We start from the raw sequence: 15,867 nt of genomic DNA on the forward strand, positions 1-15,867 counted from the left end.
CTTTAAAGAACTGGGTGCACTCCTTTAGATATAAAAACTACAGCAGAAAAGGTTCATCTAAGCACTTTACAAGGTCCAGTGCAGTGTATTGCTAAACAAATGAGTTCTAACTCCAAATTTACCTTTTACAAAAAGATTTGCTTTAGTTTTGAAATCCTTTGCTCTCAATTCAACTTCTCCAGCATCAGTTAGCTTCACGTCTCTGAGAACAAGGGTGTGAACTTTTCCTTCTGCCCGGGGTACAATCTAGAAAAAGTAAAAACAAACAAAAACAAACAAACAAACAAAAAACAAACAAAGCAGTTTTGGTGATTAATTATCTTGCACCTTTATATGAAATATCGAGTCAGTATAGAGTACCTGTGCTTATACAGGCAGCAATTCAAAGGGTATAAGCATACATTCATGCATGATTTCTTGTTCAAATAGCGTCTCTTCCTACTACAGTGGCAGCTATTTCTCAAAGGTCCTGGCCTTTGCTGAATGACATTCTGTGAGTAGTCCAAGGAAAAGAAATCTGGGATAATGAATACAACTCCAGATTCTCCTGCCAAACAGCTGGTTGTAGAGCTGTAACCAGGATTCTGTGTGAGCAGCCACATTCATTCAATAAAAAAGGACATCGCTATACACAGGACCTGTTTGCATCACTGTTGCCCATCCTGCCAAAAAGATGTGTGTGGATGCACTCCTGGCTGGATCGGGGCAGGAGTTCTCTAACTGTCATTTCTTGTATTATCATGAACCCATTTATACTTTTGAACAGTTGGAGGTAAAGCAGAACTAAAATACAAAACCTTGCAAATTGATAATATAAAAGGAGGAATAATTCTGTTGCATAAAATGCCATCTAACAATCATGTAGCACATATATCTGATCCTGAGACATATCTGATCACTGTTGATATGGCTTTGAGATGGCTGTTTTGTTTCATAGGACTGATATTTGAGCTTTGGTGGGCTGTTGTTTTATTGGAATTTGATTTTCAATTTGTTTTAAACTTCAGTGCCCAGAGAACTTCTGGTTATGCAGTGGCTAATAAAACAAGAATAAAATATAAAGTTAAAATATTTTTGGAACCGTAAATATTCATCTGCCCATTTACTGACCATACCATAATGGCTTTAATCTGACAGGTGAGAATAAACTGCTCAAGTCTTTCACTAACTAGCTTTTAATTTTAACACGCTGATTTATATTGTCCCTTGCAAATAAAAACATATTATTAACAGATTTTCTATCCATCAAAACAAAGAACCTAACAAAATTGAACTGGCATTGAATTGAGTGCAACTTATGCACACTGTTATTTGAATGATATAGTTTGATGCTGAATCACTTTAGATATTCAATGAATCACCTCCTAGGCTGTTCATATCACAGTGCCAACAGCACTCTTGATGAAAGGTTAAAAATAGCAGGTGAGAAATGCTCAGCATGCAGTTCTACCAAGAAAGCTATCTGGAAGGCCTCTTGGATGCCTGAAATGGAATTTCCATCTCCTTAAATGCCTTATACGCAGAACTGGATTCCAGCTCTACATTCAGAGGAGAAAAAGATTCAGGAAAGTAAACACTCAGAGGTTTTGCTACAAATATTAGGATGCTTCCTCTCCCTCTGTGTTAGCAAGCCTCCTCAGTCTTGCTGTCCATCAGCTTGAGAATGTTCACCTCCCTTGAGAACGTTCACCTTCTTTTGTAGATGGTCAACAAATAATTACTTATTAAATGATATTTAAATGATCGTCAATGTTATTTTAGAAGAGTCCCAAACAGTGCAATTCTATTACTGTCTACCCCACTGAACACAAAGGGTCACTCCCAGCTCTGCAGCTTTAGCATATTTTGCATGTTTGCTTGTGGAAAAAACAATAGAGGAGAAGAGGAAGATGGAAAGATATTCAGGTAGATGAGGAAGAGGTGGGAGAAAGGGAAAGAGGGGAAAGGAGAGCCAATGTGGCTTAGATGTTGGTCATGCAAGAACTGGGTTCTAGTCTCCACTCAGCCATGAAGTTAACTGGGTGACTTTAGGCCAGTCACTGACTCTCAGCCTAACGTACCTCACACGGTTACTGTGAGGATAAAACAGAGAGGATGAGGAGGATTCATTGCAGGAATAAAGGAAGAACATAAAATAAATAAGTAAATACAGAGCTAAATAAAGGTCTTCTGTACCTTGTCACTGGGTTCCAATTTCTCTCCTTTCAAGAACCACTCCACCACGATGCCTTCATAGGAGAGCTCACATTCAAAGGTTGCTGTTTCACCAGCAGTCACAGTTACATCCTTGAGAGGCCTCACCAGGCCAATGACACGAGCTTGACGGAAAGAAGAATTCATCTTCAGATTAACCACTGCCACCCCTTATTAACTACCATCGTGGCTTTCCCAACAGAGAGAGAGGGAGTATGATTGCCCCAAGGCTATTTAAATTTCCTGGCTAGATGATGACCCTTGGGGTTCTCAGGGGGTGGGCTGCTCACCGGAGATACCCTGTTTGCAGAGCCTGTCCTCTCGAAATGAAAGCTCAGCATGAATTTTGCTCTGCAGCTGTCTCCTTGCCAAGCCTAGCATACTTCTCACTAGATAAGGCATGCGCCTTCCAAAATAGCGAAGCTTATGATTGGGTAGTGAGACAAGTGGTCACCAACTGTGTAGGGTGTCTCTGACTATCGGGCCGCTAGCACTTTCCACAAATGTCAGCATGGTGCTACCTCTTCAACCTTAAACCTGAAATGCCAAGCACTGCAAATAGTTCATCTGCAGCCGTTTAAATTTCACAACAACTTATTATGCAAGGCCATCTGCCAGTCATACAGGTATTATTAATTGTCTAATTAGCTAATTAAACATTTTTATAGTACAGACTGTATATCATGTTCCAACAAGAAAAAATGGAATTAGAAGCATTAGAGCTAATTTAAAAACCTTCATATAATGCAGATAATTGACATTCTGTAACTTCATAGAACATGGGCCACTGTGTCTTCAGGGCGGAATCACTCCCATGGGCACCCCAGGCTATCTGATTAGCTTCCTCCTCATTCACCATCCAATTCATATACCGAGGATGACATCAGACTATGGGACACGACAACGCCAACTTGTTTCACTTTAGCCCTACGACTGGCCTGAATGCACCTGATTTTTTAGGTATACTTGTAAGACACTTACGTTTTACCCGAAGGCTAGCACTTGATTTGGCATTGGCTGCTTGAAAGTCTACAGTACCAGCCTGGTTCAAGCGCACGTTGTAGAGTGTAACACAGTGCCTTTTGCCTTCTTCTTTTATCTCACAGTCCTTCCAAACAGAAAGAAATGCAAAATCATGTACAGTGATGTTTGCCAACTCTTTTGGGATAAAGGAATTAATACTTTCATTCAGAATTTCCCTTAGTCTATCACTTGCTTTCTCTCCAGCAGGAAACAAAGTAGATGTACATTCACAATAGCCTGATAGCACTGGGTGGTATCCAACGGAGGGAAACTTCCGCTGACTCGCTTCCCCATAAAAAGCTTATGCAGGAATATTTGGGGCCTTCCCAAAGAGTGTGGGCTGGGCTGCAGACAGCTGCTGAAGGAAACTGGAGCCAGCAGTGCGTGCGGTATGCAACACTGCCTTCCATTCATGCAGCCACTGGATACACAGCACTAAATTTTAGTCAAATTCTGGCCACAGAATTAATCTCTCATTTTGATCTAGCCAATGTTGCTGTTATAGCATAACTGAAGTCCAAAGAAGCTGATCAGTGTGGATGATCATCAGCATTTCCATAAACAGCAGTGTTATCATGAAAAGAAATCAGATGTAGCCAAAGTACAAATAAGTTTTGTACTGAAAATTAATTATAAATAATATGTCAAGTGTTAAAGCCTCTCCCAATTAGCCATTCCTGCCTCAATAGCAGCCAGCAAAAGTCTACTGAGGAAAACCTCAGCAGAACAGGGAGCGGGTGGTTCTGTTGCTCCTCTGCAGCTCCTCGCACACCTTCCAGAGGAGGGTTGGGGAGGGCACAGGGATCTGCAGCAGGAGACAAGCAAGGAAGTCCTGCTGTGCAAGCAGAAGGTTGCTTGAGCAACGCTGAGTTCCACTTGTAATAATTTGGCTGCAAATTTGCCTTTGGGGATTAATAACTGTGAAAGAACAGCAGACATACAGAAAGAAAAAACCTATCCAAACAAACAAGAAAATGATCCTACACACTTAGCACATTTCCCCTATATTATATATCTTCTATTATGCAAATACAAAATACAGGAAACTATATTTCACATAGTTTGCATAATTCTGAATTAACTATTTCCAATTTTAATCGTTTAAACTGTGCCTTATAAAATTATTTTCTTATTGCTTTAAATTTCTAAATCGATATACACTGTCTTAATCCTCTCACTCTACTTTTCTGCAGTAAGTTAATTTTAAAATATTAAGGCAGGATTTATCAATTGCTAAGTTAAAGGTAACTGTTGTCTATGTCTTTGCTATTAAAATTCTTTAAAATTAAAGCAACCAAATTTTCTGTTTTGTTGTTGTTACTACTGTTATACCATAAACTAAGTCCAAAAGAGCCAAAATAGTATAATTTGAAATTTTATGTCAAACATCTGCTTCCAAAATGCCTGTACATGTGGGCAGGACTACCACATATGCAGCACTCCTGTTTGTCTGATCCACAACCCCAGGGACAGTAGTTTTAAACTTACTTCTCCCACAAAACAAATGACATGTTGAATACATTTTAAAATAATTTTCTGTTCAACTGATGTATTGTGGAATGTCAATTCCTATCCTCTAAATATGATTAACATAACTCCAGGTTTTGCATCATCTAACTTCAAGGCTGAATAGTGAAAAAGAGCAAGAAGCTTTTAAAATAAGCAAGTCCTAGATAAAGGCTTGGATCAGAAGGTATTGTGCACAAGAGGGTTGCTAAATCATTTCCTTGTGTATCCCCCTTGGTCTGGAAGGGCCCTCAACCCCCTGAAGTTTTGGGGAAAGGGTTACAGATCAGGAAAGAGTTGGAGAAGCTCCAACCCTCACAATCACATTCAAAGCAGAAGATGTCAAACAGCAGGTTTCCTGAATCCAAGCCAGAGTTTTTGTATTGCGTTCCCAGAGGGCACTTTTTGATTGTTTATGTAACATACGAATGTCATTTAGAAATATTGCTTACAGGTGACTGAGTTAAGGTCTCCCCTTTCAATTTCCAGGTAGCATGAATATCTTCCTCAGAGATTTCTGTATCAAAACGGGCAGTCTCCATCTCAAATATTTCCACACTATACAGGGGGCGCACAATCTGAATATCACGATCTGCAAAAGAAAAGCAACCATTGCCAGCTTTCATTTCAAGATGGGGATTTACAGCAGAAAGATTGATAAGAGATTTATTTAGAAGATCTGTATCCCACCTTTCAATCCAATGATTGACAAGACAGTTCAAAATAGATTGCAATATTATACCAACAAGAGGAACTTGCCTTCAATGTTGAGCTTGCCAGAAGTCTGGTCAGTACCACAATCACAGGTATATTGCCCAATGTCTTTCTTCAAGGCTTTCTTGAGGATAAGCATTCTTTTCTTGCCATCTGCCTTGATAATGGCATTCTTGGATGGAGTTATTTCTTTTCCATCTTTAAACCATTTTACGGGAGCATCTGCTTTGCTAATTTCACACTGTAAAATTACTTCATCTTTTTCCACAGCTGTGTAATCTTGAAGTTTTCCAGTAAAATAAGGATCCCCCTCTGCAAGTCAAGGTGAATATGTGACATTCCAAGTATTATTCCTATGTTCAAAAGCTGCAGGAATTTGCACATGTCAGCTTAAAATATATTTCTCCTTTCTAGCAGAAATTGGAGTTTTTCTTAGTTTCTTACCATACCAAGAAAGCTATCTAAAAGCAAAAATAACAACTTGAACAAAGGGAATCCTAGTTATTTAGAAAAAAAAAGGTGCTTTTGCAATGTAGACCTGAAAAAAATATGTTTCTAGGGTGTTCCAAAAAGAGGTTATTTATTAATTAATTTGTTTAAGAGAATTATATCCCACCTTTCCATTAAAAGAAAAATCTACAAGGTAGTTTAGACAAAGCAGAAACAAACTGAGACAGTACAACATCCGAAGATACACAAATGGAAAAACAATGCAATAGGAGCAACACTAAAACCACCCAGAAAGCTTCAGCTGTGGGGTGGTATAGAAATGACAGAGAGAGAGAGAGAGAGAGAGAGAGAGAGAGAGAGAGAGAGAGAGAGAGAGAGAGTGAGAGAGAGAGAGAGAGAGAGAGAGAGAGAGAGCGCAGAACATGATAAAATAGAGCAGAGCTATTCAGAGACAGAAATTTTTTTGTTGATCAGGAAAAGCTCAGGACAACTGGACAGTCTTGGTCTGATGACACTAATAAGCAGGGGAACTTGGAACTGGAGTTCAGCAGATGAGACCATTGGTTCATCTAGCTCAGCATTTTCTACCTCATAAGGAACCCTGCAGGACTCTTAAGGGTTGCAGTATTTCCCCATTGGGCCAGCAGCCTTTTGTGTGCAAAACAAGTGCTGAACTATGGCCCATGCTCAAATGAGAGTCCTGCTTTGAGCAGGAGGTTGGACCTAATGGCCTTACTGTGCTCTTCCAACTCTAAATTCTATGATCTTAACAACAGTCAAGCTCGATGGAGAAAAGTTGGCCCTTACAAACCATGGATCTAGACCATGTGTGTATTCATAGATGAGGTTCAGCACTTTGAATGCCTGGAAGGGCACTGGCAGTCAATGTTAATGTGACATATGTGTCAAGGGATTTTATGCTATATGGACTGTTAGTTCATCCAAGTTGAAATGAGAAGGTAGTCAGGAGGAGCTGCTGAAGTCAATGGGGTAACTTTAATTTAGAGTGGGGCAAGCAATTTATGATCTCATAATTACCATGAAGAACTTTTTAGGCAGCATAAGGTAACTCCAAATATATTTTTTCTGAAAAAGCTAATTAATTCAGAAATCTATAGAATTTATAATAATTTTATTCCTCTTAAGTATTAATGGCAACCAAAAGACTAAGGAAAGGAAAGAAAAGGAAAGGAAAAAGTCCTAAGTAAACCTAACCCTTTTTGGCCACACAGTGAACAATCATATCAAAATTCACAACAGTGTACAAGTTACAGACAACATCTACAATAAAGCAAAAAAACGAAAAACAAAGGAACAACAAGCAACAACAAAGAGTCAAGCATATAATGGAGGCACTATAATAGAGCATAAGAACTAGCAACAGCTGGTTCTCAACACCTTTTTGAAGGAAAATGAGGGACTTGTAAACCTCTCATAAAAGAGTTCCAAAGACTTGGGATTGCCATCAAGAAGGCCCTTCTCTTTATGGAAGCTAACTTAGCCTATACAAAAGGTGGAATCTGGAACAGGCCTCCTCAGAAGATCTCAAGAGTTGCCCCAAAGGAACAAGGGGGCATCATATGAAAAGAGTTCACATGCACAGCATCGTGCTTACAATTCCACAAGAGACTGTATTGTAGAAGATCCTTTATGTACTTCAAACACAAGTCACACATACCAAGAACGGTGAGTTTAGCTTCCGATGATTTGCCCATAGCTTCCACTCTGATCTGAGATGTATCATCAATAGTGAGATCTTTAAATGTGAGGGTATGGAATTTGCCATCATCCTTCATTGAAACAACCTTGGAGGTATGGAGTCGCTGGTCATTCTTATACCAGATGACAGGGATGTTGTCATGGGACAGTTCCACGGTGAATACTGCTGTTTCCCGTTCCTTGGCTGTTACATCCTTGAGAGGCGTAATGAATTCAAGACGAATGCCTAAACCATAAAAGTATCTTATTAAAGTTAGAATATGGTGAATACAATGGTATAAACATGAAAATCAAACATACTGTCAGCAGAATCGGAGGTACAAACAAACCTTCAATGATCAGCTTCGCACTTGTGTGTTTATCTTCAGCTTCAAACCTGTATTTTGCTTCATCCTCAAAAGCCACAGTCTTAATGACTAGGGCATGCTTGGTGCCTTCTGATATGATTTCAAATTTCTCATCTGCTGGGATTTCCTGGGCTCCTTTCAACCAACGGAAAGTCTTTGGTTCCCTTGATACCTCACACTCAAACTTAGCTTCATCTTTCTCAAAGACTTTGACATCGCTGAGTGGAGTTATAAAGATAAGAGGCAGTTCTGAAATCAAATCAATGAAGAATGGTAGAAATTTGTTTCTATTCACTATTCCAAGTTTTGTTTGTTTGTTTCTCTGTGGTGGATAACAAAGATGTTTTTACAAGATAGATTTAGAGCTGACACTTTCTAAAGCCTACCTTTCACTTTCAGATTAGCAGCACTTTTAGCATTTGCAGCCTGGAAGGACACTTCTCCTGTCATATCCAACTTGCAGTTGTGAAGAACGAGAATGTGTTTCTTGCCATCTTCAATTATTTCACAATCCTGGTTGTTATTGGGGAGAAATAACATTTTGTCCTAATTGCTCCAGCATTCTGGATAATTTTGTAAGAGACCCCTCCCTCCACTTGTCCTACGGTTTTGTTGCTGTTGTTGAAAGAAACTTACAGGTGAAGGTGTTAAAGTTTCTCCCTTTAACTTCCAAATTGCATGAACATCAGGCTCAGAGACTTCAACCTCAAATCGTGCTGTTTCACCAACAAATACTTCTACTCCATACAGAGGACGCTCTATTTTTATTAATCGAGCTGAAAGCAAATATATATATAGATCTTAGATTTCCTGCCTTGATCAGGAGGTGTAAAAGCTCTTGAAGAGGTCCGATTGAAGGACAATAACTTACCCTCGACCTTAAGTTGAGAATTTGTCTTGTCAGTTCCACAGTCACATTCATAATTGCCCTTATCAGCATCAGACACCTTTTTAATTTTTAAGATGCGGCGCTTGCCATCGGTCATTATGGAGATCTTCTTGGAAGCTACAAGTTCCTCACCATCCTTATACCACTTCACTGGCACGTCTTTGCTAAGTTCACACTCCAGAATGACATCGTCTTTCTCAGTAGCAGTATAGTCTTGCAATTTCACAGTGAAATATGGATCGGCCTCTGTAAGAATGAAGTAGGGATTTGTTTTTTTTAAAGAGATTAGTAACCACAGTGAATGTGATGATTCAAATACATAAAGATACATACAAACAGATACAAGTACCAGTACATATCAGATATATTACCTAAAACCTTCAGGTGTGCCTCAGTGTGTAGTGTCTTAACCTGTGCTTTGATCTCGGAGATGTCATCAAGGGTCACTTCACTTATTTCTAATTTGTGTTTCTTCCCTTCCGCAGTAAAGCGAACTGTTCTGCTAGTGTGGAGTTTCTTGTCATTTTTGAACCAGGTCACTGGCATATCTTCATGAGAAAGCTCAAAATCAAAGTAAGCTGTTTCTCCTTCCTTCACTGTCTGATCTTTGAGCGGGGTGATGAATTTCAGCCTCACACCTGGAACAGAATAAATGACAATGAATGCCATACAGTCACATCCAGGGGTACCTACAGATAACTGATTCTTGTAATTTTTACAGGATAATTCTTCTCAGTCATGAACTTGCCTTCTACAAAAAGTCTTGCTGTAGACTTTTTCCCTTCAACTTCAGCAGTGTACTCTCCTTCATCATCAAACTGAGAATCATTGATGACTAGGATGTGCTTCTTTCCATCTGCAATGATGTCAAATTTGTCTCCGATTTTGATTATATCACTGCCTTTAGACCACATTACATTGGCTTCTCTTGTGAGCACACATTCAAATCTTGCCTGTCGCCTCTCTGGTACAGTCACGTCTTTCAAAGGCACGACAAAATCAAGCTCAATTTCTGCAAATGACGAGAACAAATTATTCTTTCAGGCACACAGTGGGAGTAGTGTCTTAAGTGATATGCCATCCCTTTTAGGAAAGCAACTTACCTTTCACTGTCAAGATAGCTGTAGTAACCACATTCAGGGCCTGATAGAGAACTTCTCCAGCCTGGTCTAATTTGACTTTGTGCAAGGTTAAGAAGCGCTTTCCTCCTTCAGCTTTGATCTCACAGGTCTGGAAAGGATGAAATATCTTATGGTAAGAAAAGCTGGATTTTAGCACAGGGCACTGCTCTGATTTGCAGGCAGGGGGTCAGGCAGGTCAGTATCCTTGTAATAGCCAGATGATATGGGGACATAATCCACAGTCACATTAAGTGTCCTTTGGACAAGTTATTTCCAGCTTCTCTTCCTCCTGAACTACCAAGGCCTGGGGTTCAGTGATTGTGACCCAGGCATTCCTAGCACGTGTGCGTTCAGTAAGCTCACTGTGAAATTATATGGAACAGAAGACACAGGGTGTTCTGCTGTATTGTTTATGCAGTGTGAGCACATGATTGAGGTTTGGAGTTCCATGAAAAAGGTCCATAATAAAAAATGTACTTTTCTAAGATCTACACAAATATTGACTATTAACTTGAGCTTGCTACCCACTTTAAGGTATTAAGCAGAACCAGTGTTTGACTGACATCATTCACACTCTACTATATTGCCATTCATGAATTCTTAAGTGCAGATTCTTACAGGTGAGGGTCTGAGAATCTCTCCTTTCAGTTTCCATTCTCCAGGGACATCATCTTCAGAAATCTCAGTGTCAAACTCTGCTGTTTCTTTTTCATAAACAGTAACATCTTCAAGGGGTTTAAGCAGCTCAGCTTCTCGTTCTGACATTAAAAATATCAACGAATTAGCACAATCAGGAATTCTACCATCTAGCAGTCTTCCATGTCTATTATTACTGTATGCAGTAAAAATGCCGACAAATATACAGTATTAATGTAGTAATACACTTACCACCAAGTGTCAGTTTAGCTGGGTATCGACGCCCTTCAACTTCCACTGCATATTCCCCAATATCATCTGGTGAGCAATTCTTAATTTTGAGGTATTGGTGATGTCCGTCTTGTATAATCTCTGTTTTGTCATTTGGTTCAAGAGGAATCTCTTCATCCCCTTTGTACCATTTAATATTTGGTGTTTCCTTAACAACGTCACAGGAAAAGGTAGCAGTCCCTTTTGGTTTCACATGCTGGTCTCTGATGGGTTTCACTAGCCAGTCTTTTATCATTTCTGTATTTCAAGACACAATACATACATATAAACAGTTATATGCTACACATAAACACAAACAATTTCTTTAAGATTTTCTTCATGTGCCAGAAAATCCCACTATTCCCATGTTTTCCTTCACATATTCTGCTCCTTCCATCACCCATGTCTATTTGTTTCTTAGTTTAATCCTTTTATGTATCTGGCTTCTTGCATTTTCAGAACTTTATCTTCCCCCCTTTATTATTATACAACTGGGGATGTAAGGCTTGTTTATGTAAGGCAATTTTTTGGATTCAGGTGGATATGGATGGAATACAATTTAGTTTGTTTTTTGTTTTCAAGATGGTAATCTACATAATCAACGAAACCTTCAAATACAAAAAAAAGTAGGCAGTGGCTGCAATAGTTATACACCTGATCTACTAGATTTAACATTAGGTCTGTTTTCTTCAGTGATATTAAAAAGAGTAAATTATTTGCGCATGACAGTCAATTTTTAAAATATGATTACAGATACTAAATAAGTCTAGTCTGGCATTTCTGTTATTAAATACCAGTCCTCAAATGGAACTATGAAGAAATACTGATGCTCAACCCTGTGGGTGGAAAATAGTTTTATCACTTAGATTGTTGCAGTAGTTAGTCAGTAGTATCTATTAAATAGGCAATATTAAAATGACTTGTAGATTGCTATATTCTTTCTAAAGCTACTGGAAATAGATCAGTGTGTTTTGTCACTAACTCACTCACCAAGGCTGCAATCCTATGCTTGTTCAATGCAAACAAACAAACAAGTCCTAGAATTCCCATCATGCTCCAACCAACATGATTGGGCATTGGTTGGGATGCTGCGAATTATAGGGTTTTGTTGTTTTGTTCTGTTTAAACATGCACCCTAATTGGTAATTAAGGGGACAGATCAGGACGGCCACAATACAGAAGTCCAATCCTGTTCCACTGATCTAGAGTCCCTCAGAGTATTTGATTAGTCGCACAATCAATTCAATGAAAACTGAGCTTTGGCGAAGATATGGTGAAAACAAAGGCTCAGGCTTAACATTACTAAGCAGAATTTTGCTGCCTCTTAATTAATTACAGCCTCTTAGTACTCCCTATGCTCTCAACATCCAGGGAACCCACTCCCAGTCCTGAGAGGAATGTAACATACCAACAACTTTAACGCTTGATTTACAACTGAGGTTAGCGCTTTCAACAGTCACAGTGTATTCTCCTCCATCTGTGTCATCAGCATCCATGATAGTGACTGCCCGTTGCAAGCCAATAATACCCAGGGCAATTTTCCCAGGTTGGTCTTTGAGAATCTTCCCATCTTTTCTCCAGACCACATCCCTCTCTTTGTTCAGCTCACAGGTTAGATAAAAGGGTTGCCCTTTGACAACTGTAAGTTCCTCTTCCAGAGTTTTCACAAACCGTACTGGCAATTCTGATAATGAGGAGAAAGAGGGATTATTTGCATGTTATGTCATTCACCATCAGTTCTAGCATTCAACCCGAAGCACGCACATCAGAATTATAATCCAGCTTGAGACATTCCCACATGCTCCTGGTATGCCCTTGTCTCCTGAGCATAAGAGGGATCCCATTCCTTTCAATATAAGGATCTGGTTTGTATGCATAAAGGAATGCTGTTCTTGGCAAAGAGACTTTGTGTAGATAATGGAGTGGCTATGTGAAGAATACATTGCTGGGCAGGGATGAGTATATGCAGTTTAAATCATGAAGGAAATGCCCATGGAAAACCTAAGAACTTGTAACTGATGTGGTAGCATATTTCTCTCATTCCCCAATTGTTCTGTGTTGAGTTATTGAGTCTAAGCTCCCTGGAGCAGGGGCCTTCCATGCATAATATCACAGACATTAAGAAATGCAGGTATCAACCCTAACACAGCATTGGAGCATTGGACAAAGCATTGGACAAAATGCATCATGTGTTGAGAGTAGATCATCTTCCTCCTTCCTTCTCCTTATCAAACTCAAAACAAACCTTAGAAGGACAGTTCTTTTACTGAAGCTTAACTGGAACAGTAAATGAAAGAAGCCTTCAACTAGAGTTGTGGGAGAAACATCTGCTCATGGACAGAGTTGCACCTCAACTCAAACTTCCTCTCCTTCCCTTCTTTTCAGAAAAGCTTCTGAGTTCACACTTGGGGTGGCTCTTTCTGTTTGAGGGCTAAATGGTGGGAATGCCAGAGTTTATAATCAGTCTATTCACTTCCCCTGCTGTCCCCTGAGCAGGTCAAGGAGCTCTTCCTGCATCAGCTCCCCCTTCTTCCCTGAAAATCTTTCCAAGGAAGGCAGATTCACACACTGCCTGAGAGCTTCACTAGGTAGCCTTGAAATGGCCAGCTTCTCCATTCCCCACCCTTGTGCCTCTGCCTGCTCTTCTGAATTGGATGAATGTATCTGAGCAGACTGCAACATGCAAGGGATGGGCCCCTTCTCTACATCATCTTTAGAACACAGAGGAATCGCAACCTATTTGGAGGAGCCATGAAGTACCTTCAACAATAAGCTTTGCTGTCGAAGTCTTTTCTTTGTTTCCCAGTTTCAGCACACAAGTATACTCCCCGGCATCTGAAAGCTGGACATCAATAATGTGGAGCTTCCTGTCTTTCCCATCCGACAGAAACCTGTGCTTAGGGCTCTCACGGATGTTGCTGCCATCTTTCATCCAACTTGTAATGGCAGTGGATGGAGAAATGAGGCACTCAAAGATAGCAGAAGAGCCAATGGACTCAGCTTCAGTCAGCACGATATCTTTAATTTCTGTCACAAACTTAAGTGGCACAGCTTTCAACTGGTATGTGAAGGGTGGCTCATCCGGAGGCTTTTCACCACCACTTCCTGGCCGTAATTTCCTCCTCTCTGCCTCTGCTGGTGATGGTATTGCCCGGGCTACAAATCAGATATGAAAATATGTAAAAATGAAGATTGATCCCACTCACAGAGTTGAAACCAGGTACTTAGTTGCCAGCTTGACAGAATTCAGCTGATGGTAACCCTGCTGATGGTAGTTGGGGAGGGGTTATTCAGACAGTTCTCTCTTCTGGAAAGTCCAATGACTAGCAAGTTAATATTAAATGATCCAATATTTGGGAGTTCCCAGTGGAAAGCCTGGGGTAATTATTTAGTTATAGATATTTAAACATACAGGGGGTAGAATCTAATGTTATACTCTTTCTTTCTTACCTTTAATAGGACTTTTACCCTTGCCAGGTTCCTCCTTTGGTGTTGTTTTCGGTTCTGATGTAAAATACGAACAGTATTATTATATAGGAAATCAAAATCTCAGAAATAAATTTAAAATTGTAATGGTTTTCTTTAACCGTTGCTTCTTTCTGTATGCTTCTACGAAGGTAGGCAAACACACACGTATGTAATAAATGTAATGTTTCCCACAATCCCCTAGGATGACAGTGTCTTGATGGTTATGGTGCTTGTTCTTCCCTCTTGCCTCAATATTAGTAGGCTTCTTCTGTCTGTGCACTGGAAATGCCAACAGGTACTAAAGGACCTTGGGACTTGAGGAAGACTTTCCTATATACGATCTCTCTCTCTCTCTCTGAGCTGGCAGCTCGCCATTGTTACTTGTTTTGTTCTACTTCTATTAACTTTTGATTAGCTGCAACAAATCTTACAAAAACTAAACCCTAGACACCCCAAAGAGGCCCACAAATTTGGCAATATATGCATTAAAACCCCTATGCACAATCCATAATTAAGCTTCATAGCAATCACTTGCTGCTCTAGTCAGGTCCCAGTAAGCACACACGTTTAATCTCTCCCATGCTTTAGTCCTGAGTAAGAGGCCTGTGGCATGCTGCTTTGGGGTTAAACATGTGTATGATCTGTAGTATAATGGGGTGTGGTTTTCCTGCACTATGTATTGTAAGTACTTTTGTTAGCAAGAAAATGTTTAGGTTTCTGATTATATTGTATGATTACACATACAGTTAAAGTTTGTAGAATGGTAATGCAAAGAAACAAATGTTCGACACAACCATTATTCATACCTGCTTTCTTCCCAACCACTGGAACTGTCACAGGAGCAGCTTCAGGTGTTGGTTCTGGAGGGGGCTTGGGAGATTTCAGGGCTGTGGAAAGAAACAGGTTTTCCTCCCTTTTTGTCTGCTCACTGATAAAAGTTGATAGCTGAAGTGGCCATCGTTAGTATATTTGCTTAAGAGTGGGCCTCACTGAATTCCATAGAATTTACTTCTAGGAAAAGATTCTTAGCATGACTTTACGAATTTATACTTTACATCCTTTTAACAAAAGGACTGGGCAACCTGTGTCCCTTCCACTGATGCTTTGCTCTGCTACTGTCATGATCCCTCACCACTGGCTGTGCTGGTGAGGACTGATAGGAGCAGTATGATCTGAAGAGAAACCAGAGTAGTAGGCCAAAACATCCAGAGGACTGCAAGTTGCCTACCCATTTTAGAATCTTACTGGAATAGGTTATGCCTAAACTTTCACTGATCTTGACTATTCATAAAAAGAGAATGTGACATATGTTTGAAATATCTTTAACTAGCAAACTTGGAGTCTGATAAAATAAGGAATGCTGTACCAGTACATAAAATCATAGGGTGGGTTTATACCAGTTTATATTACGCTGCATTTTATAAGTGATTTGATACTAACATCACAATTAATTACACAAAATATAAAATGTCTATGCTACGGATTGTCTGGGAGGCCATAAGATTATTTGGAACCCAGTTTCAAGGCCCTG

At 39.8% G+C, this 15,867-nt stretch overlaps 1 protein-coding gene across 50 annotated transcripts in view; it reads right to left on the bottom strand.

Moving 5' to 3' along the window:
- TTN (titin) overlaps window positions 1–15,867 on the bottom strand; it is a 283,766-nt gene that overhangs the window by 96,999 nt on the left and 170,900 nt on the right. For 44 of the 50 annotated variants that reach the window (XM_044426908.1, XM_044426892.1, XM_044426914.1 and 41 more), the window contains 19 exons: window positions 15,143–15,223; window positions 14,319–14,372; window positions 13,629–14,024; window positions 12,277–12,552; window positions 10,851–11,126; window positions 10,581–10,720; window positions 9,945–10,071; window positions 9,590–9,853; window positions 9,213–9,479; window positions 8,824–9,087; window positions 8,589–8,728; window positions 8,339–8,465; window positions 7,935–8,201; window positions 7,565–7,831; window positions 5,482–5,748; window positions 5,175–5,314; window positions 3,175–3,301; window positions 2,176–2,318; window positions 123–246 (listed from right to left, as the gene is read on the bottom strand). In XM_044426908.1, the coding sequence (XP_044282843.1) occupies window positions 123–246; window positions 2,176–2,318; window positions 3,175–3,301; window positions 5,175–5,314; window positions 5,482–5,748; window positions 7,565–7,831; window positions 7,935–8,201; window positions 8,339–8,465; window positions 8,589–8,728; window positions 8,824–9,087; window positions 9,213–9,479; window positions 9,590–9,853; window positions 9,945–10,071; window positions 10,581–10,720; window positions 10,851–11,126; window positions 12,277–12,552; window positions 13,629–14,024; window positions 14,319–14,372; window positions 15,143–15,223 (3,747 nt within the window). The remainder of the gene's footprint in view (window positions 1–122; window positions 247–2,175; window positions 2,319–3,174; window positions 3,302–5,174; window positions 5,315–5,481; window positions 5,749–7,564; window positions 7,832–7,934; window positions 8,202–8,338; window positions 8,466–8,588; window positions 8,729–8,823; window positions 9,088–9,212; window positions 9,480–9,589; window positions 9,854–9,944; window positions 10,072–10,580; window positions 10,721–10,850; window positions 11,127–12,276; window positions 12,553–13,628; window positions 14,025–14,318; window positions 14,373–15,142; window positions 15,224–15,867) is intronic. The other 6 variants (XM_044426905.1, XM_044426920.1, XM_044426928.1 and 3 more) reach the window with 6 other exon arrangements.

This window comes from Varanus komodoensis, unplaced genomic scaffold (assembly GCF_004798865.1).
Source record: "Varanus komodoensis strain SLA01 unplaced genomic scaffold, ASM479886v1 scaffold18_1, whole genome shotgun sequence".
Lineage (NCBI taxonomy): Eukaryota > Metazoa > Chordata > Lepidosauria > Squamata > Varanidae > Varanus > Varanus komodoensis.